Source organism: Dipodomys merriami, unplaced genomic scaffold (genome assembly GCF_024711535.1).
Source record: "Dipodomys merriami isolate MVZ:Mamm:240054 unplaced genomic scaffold, mDipMer1.0.p SCAF_1194, whole genome shotgun sequence".
Classification (NCBI taxonomy): Eukaryota; Metazoa; Chordata; class Mammalia; order Rodentia; family Heteromyidae; genus Dipodomys; species Dipodomys merriami.
Window position 1 is genome coordinate 166,826 of NW_027202487.1, and position 11,634 is coordinate 178,459.

At 40.1% G+C, this 11,634-nt stretch overlaps 1 protein-coding gene across 1 annotated transcript in view; it reads left to right on the forward strand.

Annotated features, from left to right (window-relative positions):
- The window catches only part of LOC138822955 (anaphase-promoting complex subunit 4-like), a 47,468-nt gene extending 36,201 nt beyond the window's left edge, over nucleotides 1-11,267 (forward strand). Inside the window, 10 exon segments of the mRNA XM_070015912.1 lie at nucleotides 268-361; nucleotides 4,266-4,363; nucleotides 5,189-5,250; nucleotides 5,336-5,374; nucleotides 5,456-5,560; nucleotides 7,968-8,040; nucleotides 8,482-8,657; nucleotides 10,107-10,230; nucleotides 11,041-11,107; nucleotides 11,110-11,267. Of these exon segments, the coding sequence (XP_069872013.1) occupies nucleotides 268-361; nucleotides 4,266-4,363; nucleotides 5,189-5,250; nucleotides 5,336-5,374; nucleotides 5,456-5,560; nucleotides 7,968-8,040; nucleotides 8,482-8,657; nucleotides 10,107-10,230; nucleotides 11,041-11,107; nucleotides 11,110-11,267 (996 nt within the window).
- The last annotated feature ends 367 nt before the right edge of the window (nucleotides 11,268-11,634 follow it).

Below are 11,634 nucleotides of genomic sequence, written 5' to 3' on the forward strand. Positions count from 1 at the left end.
TAAAACTAAAATATAGCCCTGATAGGTAAGGTTAAAATATATCTTGAAAATGAACCACAAAATGTAAACTCTGGTTTCTACATTTACTATACTCTGACCATTTAAGTCATTTTCATGTTGTCTAGAATTTGTCACCTCACTTAGAAAAATAATGTACCTTCAGAGAACCTGGCAGTACAACAAGATAACTTAGTAACTAGAATAATGTTAAATACAGATTAGAGCCTGAATCATTGCTTAACTGAAAAAAATTTAAACTATTTTTAGTATTTGAAAGATGAAGATGATGGCCTTGTGTCACCCCCTAACACGGAAGGAAACCAGTGGTATGACTTCCTCCAAAACAGCAGCCATCTTAAAGGTACTTTATGAACCAAGCAGATGTTGGCCATGTTTATACATATTTGAGATTAAAGAGTAACCTCAAAATTTGTCTAATTTCTTCAGGCTTACTTGGCATGTCCATTTTATTTGATTAGAGAACAGCATTTTAACAAGTAGAGTATGATGTCACCATGATAGATAGAAAACACCCTGAAATTAACTGTGCTGTGGTACATTAACTATGCTGACACTAAAATTATTTTTTCCCTCCTGACACCAGCCAGTTATGATACCAGCTGAAGGTCCTGCAATGCAATTCATTGCAATTATGACACTGAGCACCCACAATGATCATTAGCCTCCAGAGGGAGGAAGGCTCAGTCTGCTAGACTCCTCACATCACATCAGTCCCAAGAGCTAGGTTCCCTTACCCACACCTCTGTGGGACTTGACTATGGGACATATGTCCCAACTTTCTCCCTTAAGTTGGCATAGCTTCCAGACTGGTGTACAATGCTCAGGAACACATTCAGCTTTCCTTTCCAGACTGTTTGTAATAAAAATTTAACTTGGGCATAGCCCAGTGGAAAACATCATTCAGGGTTTGATATGGAGGAAGAGGCCACAGCTTTTAGATCCTCCCAGCACTCAACATGTTCATCAACCAGGGAGCCATCCAAACCTCCCCAGTGTCTTTTTTTTTAATTATTAAGAAGGTTAGTAAAGAAGGGTTATGGTGGGCTGGGAAGTTGGCTCAGTGGTAGAGGGCTTGCCTTGCATGCATCAAGTCCTGGGTTTCATTCCTCAGGACCACATAAGCAGAAAAAGCTGGAAGTGGCTCTGTGGCTCAAGTGGTAGGGTGCTAGCCTTGAGCTGAAGAGCTGAGGGACAGCTCCTAGGCACAGAGTTCAGGCCCCAGGACCAGAAAAAAAGAAAAAGAAAAAGAAAAGAAAAGTTATGGTTACGTAAGGCAGGTAAAGATTACATTTATTTTTTTGACAATGTCACCCTTTCCCTTGCTCTCTCCCAGTTTGTCTTGGGTTTTTGATGGAGGCTTCATTATAATGATTTAGTCACTGGGGTAGAATTCAACCCCAAGCCCCGATTCCTTTCCTGCAGTCTGGCAGATGGAGCTGAAACTTATAAGCTTCTGGTTAAGGCATAGACTTTCCACGCCACCCAACCCTGAGGCTTTGCAGGAACCTGCCAGAGTGGCCACATTAAAATTGGCCATCATGGGCTGGGAAGATGGCTCAGTGGTAGAGCGCTTGCCTTGCATGCCTGAGGCCCTGGGTTCGATTCCTCAGTACCACATAAGCAAAATGAAAAAAGCCGGAAGTGGAGCTGTGACTCAAGTGGTAGAGCTCTAGCCTTGAGCTGAAGAGCTGAGGGACAGCGCTCAGGCCCAGAGTTCAGGCCCCACAACCGGACCCCCCCCAAAAAAATTAAAATTGGCCATCACATTTACTACTCAGGATATCTGGGTTTCAGGAGCTGAGTTTTGGGAACTGGCGACAAAGGCAACATGTTTTTCTGTAATTACCTAGTATGTCACCTCTTGAACCTTAAAGTGCTGAAATGATTATTTTTTTTTACCTAACACAGCTGGTAAGGGAAGTGCTGAGTGTGGGAGAGACAGTCTCAGAGCCATTTGAGCTGGTGGGCCTGAGTCACAGCTTGATTCACAGCTCTTTTCATCCCAGGCAGTTCCAGAGGCCCAGTAGGCCTCTTTGTTTTTTTTCCTTTTAAGTTGGAGAATAAGATGAGTTCTTATGGATATTGTAATACTGTATAAAAAAGCCATTTTAAAATAAAAAGCATACTGAATACAACAGCAAAAAAGAAACAAAGCTAGCAGTGGCAGAGTATCCTGGACTGCTGCTGCTATCACATTGTGGCAGAGTTGAGAAGAAAGAACAGGTTTCAGTACATAGCTTATGGTTTCCAATGCCTTCCATTTTTCTAATAGCCAATAGCATTTTACTGTTGGGCTTTGGTGTAGGACTAAGCATGAGAAGGACCAAGCGAATGTAGTTGTATTAAGTGGACTGGATTGAAGGGAGATTCTGGTCATTTATTTTAACAAGGTATGTCGAAAGTATAATGAGAATTCCACCATGAAAAAGTATGGACTATAGTAATCAAAACAGCTTGGTATTGGCATAAGAACAGACCTCAGGACCAATGGAATAGAATTGAAAACCCAGAAATGAACCTACAGACCTATAGCCATCTAATCTTCAATAAGGGAGCTAAAACAATAGAATGGAAGAAAGACAGCCTCTTCAGTAAATGGTGCTGGCAAAATTGGTTAACTACATGCAGAAAACTAAAGCTAGATCCTTATATATCACCCTGCACCAGAATCAACTCCAAATGGATCAAAGACCTTGAACTCAAAGCAGACACTCTGAAAACATTACAGGATGGAATAGGAGAAACCCTAGGTCTCCTTGGCTCAGGCCGAAATTTTCTGAATAGAGACCCGGAAGCACAACAAATCAAAGAAAGGTTGGACAAATGGGATTGCATAAGGTTGCAGAGCTTCTGCAGGGCAAATGACATAGCTAGCAAGATCAATAGAAAGCCCACGGATTGGGAGAAGATCTTTACTAGCCATACAACGGACAAGGGTCTCATATCTAAAATATACTTGGAACTCAAAAAATTAAACCACCCAACAACAAATTCCTCAAAGAAACAACTGCCCAATAAATAAGTGGGCGAAAGACTTAAAGAGAAGCTTCTCTGAAGAAGAAAGAAGGATGGCCAATAGACACATGAAGAAATGTTCAACATCCCTAGCCATAAAAGAAATGCAAATCAAAACAACATTGAGATATCACCTCACTCCAGTTAGAACAGCAAAAATCAAGAACTCTAACAACAACAGATGCTGGAGGGGATGGGGACAGAAAGGAACCTTACTTCATTGTTGGTGGAAATGTAAACTTGTTCAACCACTTTGGAAAGCAGTATGGAGGTTCCTCAAAAGACTTCACATAGATCTCCCCTATAATCCAGCAATCCCACTTTTGGGCATTTACCCAAATGTTTACAAACAAGACCACACTAAAGCTACCAGCACAACTATGTTTATTGCAGCATTATTTACCATAGCTAAGATATGGAACCAACCCAGATGCCCCTCAGTAGATGAATGGATCAAGAAAATGTGGTATATATACACAATGGAATTCTATGCCTCCATCAGAAAGAATGACATTTCCCCATTTGTTAGGAAATGGAAAGGTTTGGAAAAAATTATATTAAGTGAAGTAAGCCAGGCCCAAAGAAACATAGGTCCCATGGTTTCCCTTATTTGCAATATCTAGTATAGGTATGAGTCAAGCGGAAAAGGTCAGATAATATGATGTTAGGAAAATGAACCCTTAAATATGTATTTTAATGTTTTCGTTTCTTTCATGCATGTGTTTCTAATGCATTTATAAGATTATTTCTTTGTTGCTTTGTATGTTCCTCCCCCACAGTGTAACCCCCGCTTTCACTATATTTGATGTCAGTATAACATGTGGAGGAGATGGGGACAAACAAGTCGTTTAAGGATTCAGGTGGACCTGTTGCAACAATGAGAAGTACAAAATGTCATGTCAAAACCAGCTTTACAATGTCGGTGTGGGGGGGGAGGGGGTATGATTGGGTCGGGGGGAGGGGGTGGCTGGGAAGGGAGGTGAAGGGTAAACAAAGGAGGAGGCTGCAATGCTTGGTAAGAAATGTATGCATTATCCTGCCCATGTAATTGTAAACCTTCTGTACAGTATGTTCTCAAATAAAATAAAATAAAATTTTAAATTTAAAAATAAAAAATAAAAAAAAATAAAAAAAGAAAAAGTATGGACTGCCTCTGACAATGGATTATTTTCTCCTAATCATTGGTTTGCTATAGTTTTTGTTTTGTTTCTGTTTTTGTCTGAAACCAGAAAGCCCTTTGCTGTTTCCTTATTATGCTCGAAAATCATTGCATTTTGTGAAAAGGCAAATGGAAACCATTATTGATCAGTGTTTGCAAATGACAGCAGTAAGTTGGGAAGAAATGCATGTCTTCGTGTGGGAACAAGAGTATAGTATGTCTCGTCTATGTAAATGAACATATATATTAGGATAAATTGTAAAAATGCTGATATTCAACTCGTTTTGATTGTCAAAATTGGCAGTTTCTTATGGCTTGGTTATATCCATAGTTAATTCCTTATATAAATTTATTTTACTTTATGTATTTTTAAAATTATTATAAGGTAGGCACTTATGGCTCATGCCTGTAATCCTAGCTTCTCAGGAGACTGAGATCTGAGGATCGAGTTCAAAGCCAGCTAGGGCAGGAAAGGCCATGAGGCTTATCTCCAATAAACCACTTAGAAAACCAGAAGTGGCACTGTGGCTCAAGTGGTAGAGCACTAGTCTTGAGCTGAAGAGTTGAGGGACAGAGTGCCCAGTCTTGAGCTGAAGAGCTGAGGGACAGAGTGCCCAGGCCCAGAGTTCAAGCCCCTCCACCGACAAAAAAAAAAAAAAAATTATTGTAAAGGTGATGTACAGAGAGGTTACAATTACATAGGTCAGGTACTGAATACTGTACATTTCTTTTTCAACAATGTAACCCCCTCCCTCATTTTCTGCTCACATAAATTTAAAAATTATCGTCTTAGTAAAGTATCTTTAGTGTTTTATTTGCCCCCCCAGATCAATCTCAATACAGTCTTAGTCCCAGAGCTGGTGTGTCTTGTCAGTGACTGATGTCATGAGACCAGAGGGAGGGAGTGGTCTTTTAGCACAGGCCAAGCAGGCTCCTCACCACTAGCTGCTCCCCTTCTCTCTAATGATGTTTCCAAATCTTGCTTTTCTGTAGGATGAAATTGGAAAATCAATGAATCAAGCCATCTGTATTCCATTATATAGAGATGCTAGAAGGTTATCTTCTTTACCTGTTAGGTAGTATAATTTAGCAGCAAGTTTGAATTTTTCTCTTTTTTTTTTTTTTTTGCTTTTGTTTTAGTGAGGACTCTGCGCGCAGATTGTTCACATTTCCTTTTCTGTGTGTGTCTCCTCGTCTTGTGTAAACAGTAGTTTTTGTTCTAAACTTAAATAGCTAAATACATTACTTTTCTTTCCTTAGGTGGAATAATAAAAGTTCAAATCTACAGTACCTTCTTTTTACTATTTTAGAAGACTCACTGTATAAAATGTGTATCTTAAGATTAAGGCATACTGATATTTCCCAGTGAGTATTCCTTTGAAGTTTGAACCGAAGAGATGAGAGCTTAATATTTGTAATAATAATAAGCCATTCAGCTTCCCTCCAGCATTTCGGGTTTCAGCGAAGCTGCCTCATGACTTTAGGTTTGCATTCAGTATTCTCAGTTCTCACATCTGGGAGATGGTAATGCTGAATTGAGAAGCTATTTGATCCCTTCTTGTTCTAGAGTTTTAACTTTTATATTAGTATATAGCCTCGTATATAAGTTTTTTTTTAAAAATAGGTTTAGGAAAATGACAGCAGACCTGTGTTATATCTAAGAACACTTAGTGATTCAAAACTGTGTTAGTAAGTACTTTATAGAAAGGCTTTTTTAAATTTTAGGTTAATTATCTTTCATCAAATAAGAGCTCTTGCCCACAGAGACTTTTTGAGATTCCAAAGTAAACATTCTGAAAATCAAATGATATTCAGGGTTCCATTAGCATTTTAAATCGTTTTAAGTCTCACTATGAAGGTACTAGTTTATTTTTGTGTGCCACTCTGGGGTATGAATTTAGGCTCTGGGCATTGTCCCTCAGCTTTTGTGCTCAAGGCTATTGTTTTCCCACTTGAACCACAATTCCACTTTTGACTTTTTGGTGGTTAATTGAAGATAGGAGTCTCCTGGATCCCTGCCCAGGCTAGCTTCAAATGATGATCTTCAGATCTCAGCGCTGAGTAGCTGGGATTACTGACATGAGCCACCAGCACATAGCTAAAGGGATTTCTTTTTTCATTGTCAAGAGGGGTTACAGTTAATAAGTAAGATAATAGGTACATTTCTTGTCTAACTTGTTACCCCCTGCCTCATTTTTGTCCTTTCCCTCCCCTCCCTAATCCTCCCACTTGCCAAATTGTACAGATCATTTCCAACATATTGACTTGTGAATATGGCTATTGTATTGGATCCCCCTTGTCCTTTGTCTCACGATTCTGTTCTCCTTTCCCTTCCCTAATTCAGATAAATGTATGTATAATACCAGGGTACCAAAATCAAATACAGTGACAATAGGGGATAAACCGCAGGGGGAAGAACACACCAAAGAAACAAAAAGTACATAGTACATTAAAAACAACAGGGCTGGGAAGGTGGCTCAGTGGTAGAGTGCTTGCGTTTCATGCCTGAGGCCCTGGGTTCGATTCCTCAGCACCACATAAGCAAAAAGAAAAAAGCCAGAAGTGGCGTTGTGCCTCAAGTGGTAGAGCACTAGCCTTGAGCTGAAGAGGTGAGGGACAGCGCCCAAGCCTAGAGTTCAGGCCCCATGAACGGAACCAAAAAACAAAACAAAACAAAAACAACAATAACAAAGAAAAACCTCATGTTTCCATGTCTTGGAGTTCATTTCACTTAGCATCATCTTATATGGTCATATGTACATAGCTCTTGAGCTATTTTTCTCATCTGTTAAAATTATCCTAGAAGTATACTAATTATTGAAAATAAGGGAAACAATGGGACCTATTTTGGGGGGGTGTCTGGCTTCACTTGATAGGATTTTTTCCCAGTCTTTCCATTTCCTTACAAATGGGGCAGTGTCATTCTTTCTGATGGAAGAATAGAATTCCATATATGTATATATATATATATATATATATATATATATATATATATATACACACACACACACATGTGTGTATGTATGTATACATATGTGTGTATGTATGTATACATATGTGTATCACATTTTCTTTTTTGTTGGTCATGGGACTTGAACTCTGTGCCTGGGCACTGTCCCTCAGCTCTTCAGCTCAAGGCAAGTGCTCTACCACTTGAGCCACAGTGCCACTTCCAGTTTTCTGGTGGTTTATTGAGGATAAGAGTCTCACAGACTTTCCTGTCTGGACTGGCTTTGAACTGCATTCCTCAGATCTCAACCTCGTGAGTAGCTTGGGTTACACGCGTGAGCCACTGGCCCCCAGCTTTACCACATTTTCTTGATCTATTGATCTACTGAAGGGCGTGTGGGTTGGTTCCATATGTTAGCTATGGTGAATAATGCGGCAATAAACCTAGTTGTGCTGGTAGCTTTAGTATGGCCTTGTTTGTGGTCATTAGGGTAAATGCCCAGCAGGTGATTGCTGGGTCATAGGGGAGCTCTATGTGCCTTTTGAGAACCTTCACTAAAGGGAATTTTTGAATTCAAGATGTTAGTTTTCCTTAGTTATGGCCTTTAGCTGCTTAGTGATTAAGATTTTAAACCAAGCTGGTTTGCCTGACTAAGTGTTTAAATTATAGTATTCTGGAGTGGAAGTGGTAGTGTTGGTCTGGGATTTGGGAAGTAGATATGTGTGCTAACATTGCCAGTCATGTTTGTTCAGGCATTTAGATTTATTGGCTATGTAGTTGTTCCATAGGGTCTCATTCCCCTCTCTCCTTTCTTTCTTCAAGATCTGTAAGTAATGGACTAATTGCTGTGAAATTTGGGAGCTTCACCTATGCTACAACTGAAAAAGTCAGAAGAAAATAACGCCCAAGCCTGATTTGGGACAGAAGCATGTGTGATGTATGTGTAGTCAGTGCTATGTCAGATGTGCTGTCAATAAAGGGGCTCTGTCATTTGTAGGGGGGCAGATTTTCTTTTACTTTGATTCTTGTTAGCTCTGTTCACTCAGTTATATATAAGGTATAACTCATGAAATTTTCACAGGCTTAAGGCCTAGCCATTTATGTTCAGAGTTTTCTAGAACAGTGATAAAATGTCACAGATCATTTTGTTTGATCTGATGATTACTTATTTTGTTATAACTAGTTATATTTGTGAAAATTGATATAAAAGTATAAACTGATAAGGTGTTTTGTCATTGCAGGGAATATCACCTATGGTTTTATTTTGTTTTTGCTTAGTGTCAGCATGTTATGTGGTTATGATCATTTCTGATATAACAAAATGCATCTCACTTCCAGCAACTACAGCTGTTTAGATGCCCAGTTTTATGATGATGAAACTGTAACAGTCATTCTTAAAGACACCATGGGACGTGAAGGAAGAGACAGACTCTTGGTCCAGTTGCCATTGTCGTTTGTGTATAACAGTGAAGATGCTGCAGAGTATCAATTCACTAGAACTTATGCCACAAGGTAACTAACTACCTTAGTGGTATAGGGTCTGTGTGGTTAAAGTTAGCTTTAGTTTTTTAAAGGTAGGATCTCAAAAAGAGCTGAAGTGTGGCTCAAGTGGTACAGTACCAGGTGCTGAATTCAAAACCCAGAACCACCAAAAATTTAAAAAAGAAGTGTCCCATTGTGTATCTCAGGTTGCCTCGCCTTGAAATAACCAGGCTTGTCTCAAATTCATGAAGTTCTTGCATGGTCTCCAAGGTGTTGAGTTGTCAGTCATATGGTACCAGGCTTAGCTTATATTTAGCTATATTTACCATATGCCAAGAATTCCAGTTTCTTACATATGCTAGGCAATGTTTTTTTAGTTACTGGTCTACCCATACAGACAGCTGAGCAGAAAACCTCCTGCTTTGTTTTTTTTTTCTTTGTCCATCATGGGGTTTGAACTCTGGGCCTGAGTGCTGTCCCTCAGTTCTTCAGGTCAAGCCTAGCACTCTGCCACTTGAGCCACAGTGCCACTTTGGGTTTTGTGGTGGTTTATTGGAGAGAAGAGTTTCACAGTCTTTCCGGCATGGACTGGCTTTGAACCATGATCCTCCTGAGTAGCTAGGATTACAGGAATGAGCCACCAGTGCCTGCCTGGCTTCCTACTTTGTATTTTTAAAATCCGAACTTCATACAACACACTGAAACCCACCAAACACTGTTAGGAAAGATGAGGAGGAGACTAATTGCTATTAAATTTAGGAGGATCATCTACCCCACAACTGAAAAAAATCAGAAGGTAAGTCTTCCTTCATGCTACAAAGTCTTCCCAAATGTTACAAATTTCCTAATGTTACAATTGTATGTTACCTCAAAAATTAAAAAACGGGAAAAAATGTGCCGACTTTAATCATTGTCTTGTCCCTTGCTTTAATATTAAACTAGGATTTTTTGCTAGAATAAGATGAGGAATTATTTGGAATGGAGAAGAGGACTTCATTTGAGTTATGTTTTAAAGGATAGCATTAACTTTAGTTTGTTGTCACTAATAATTATAAACTTGCCTTTAGTGTTTTCCAGAATTGGGACCCCAGTTCCATTGCAGAGTCTATAGTCAGTTCTAGGAGATAGTTTTAGTTGCTTGAGGATTTAAAGTAATGAGATTCCTTCTCTAATTTAAAAACATGAGCATCTGCTCTCCTTGAAAGGGAATTGAGGACTGGGTGCATAGCTCAGTTGTGCAAGGCTTGAATTTAATCTCTAGTACTGTATCCTCCCTCCCCATCACCCAAAAAACAAAGGGCACCAAGACCTTACTAAAATGAAGCCAAGGCTCTGTGGAATGTAGTATTTTTACAGACTGTCTTGTCACCTGGGAATGGAGTGTGGGTGGGAGTAGGACCCCAGTTGCCCCAAACCCCTCCTCTAGTGAATGTGGGAGGTGGAGGTCCTGTTTGATTCCTGGGCTGGTTTTTCCTCCAGGCTAGATGAACAAAGCAGTGTTATTCCCACATGCACCCTGCACTTTGAGAAGCACTGGCGGTTACTGGAGAGCATGAAAGCTCAGTACGTTGCTGGGAATGTTTTTCACAAAGTGTCCTGTGTGGTGAGTATGGCTTTGTTTCTATGCAGCATCCTATGAGTACTCAAGCATGTCATCTCCAAGGCTCATTCTCTGCTTGTCATTCTGTCCCTTGGTTTCAGTTAACTGAGCAAGCAGCAGGCTAGTTATTTTGTTTTCTTGTTTGGAGAAACTTTGAGTAATTAAGAGCAATTTCAGAGCGAGGTGCTGGTGGCTCACGCCTGTAATCGTAGTTACTGAGGAGGTTGAGATCTGAGGATCTTAGTTTGAAGCCAGCCCAGGCAGGAAAGTTCAAGAGGCTCTTATCTCCAATGAATTACAGAAAAAGCCAGAAGTGGCTCTGTGGCTCAAGTGGTAGAGTGCTCACCTTGAACAAAAGGATAGCACCCAGGCCCAGAATTCAAGCCCCAGGACTGGCAAAAATAGTTTGGCTTCTAAGTTACATAAATTCACCATGTGCTGTGTGGAGATCCTTTTATGTAAAATGAAGGTGGAATTGGGTGATTTTATAGTAAATTGTTAAAAATATAACTTTCCTATAAATCTATACTTTGCTTAAAGCTTCTGATTTCTGCTTCGTTTTATAAAATTTGTTTGCAAAGCCATTAGTTAGAAAATTGTTAATGTAACTCCTGACACCAGTGGCTCATACCTATAATTCTAGCTGCTCAGGAGCTGTGGCTCCACTAGAACGCTATGAGCAAAAGATGCTCAGGCCCCATGTTCAAGTCCCAGTTCCAGGTGCATGTGCGCTTTCACACACACACACACACACACACACACACACACACACACACACACACACACACACACATTAATGTGCCTTTTCTTTAGTTAAGTTCAAGTCTCCATCATGTAAGAGTATTTGAAATGGACATCGATGATGAATGGGAGCTGGATGAGTCTCAGATGAAGAGAAGGAAGCCAGTGGTAAGCCTGTGAAGATCAAGGAGGAAGTGCTGTCCGAGTCAGAGACAGAGGCCCACCACGCCTCTGCTGATGCTCCAGCCCCAGAGATAGTCGTCAAAGTGGAGAAGCTTGACCCTGAACTGGACTCATAATCCAACTTGCCATTGTTTATTACATGTTACTGTGGCAGCCTTTGGATCACTTGGACCTGACATGAGCCGATGAATCATTGCTCAGTGCAACGTGAATGATTGTTGGCAAGTTCATGATAAGATAAAATTGTTGGAAAGAAGTTGGTGATCATAGCACAGGTGTGGTCCTAGAATGCTCTAAATGGAACTGTGACAAATGTTCTGCTTTCCCATCCCTTTTCTCTCTGTCTCTCAAGTGTCACCAGTCACCACTCCATCTGAGAGTACTCTAGTGCTAGATTGCATAATGTTCAGGTAGATAACCGCCACACAGTTAAAATAAGGGCCTACTTGTTTCTCACACCTAATAGGAACCATGATCAAAACA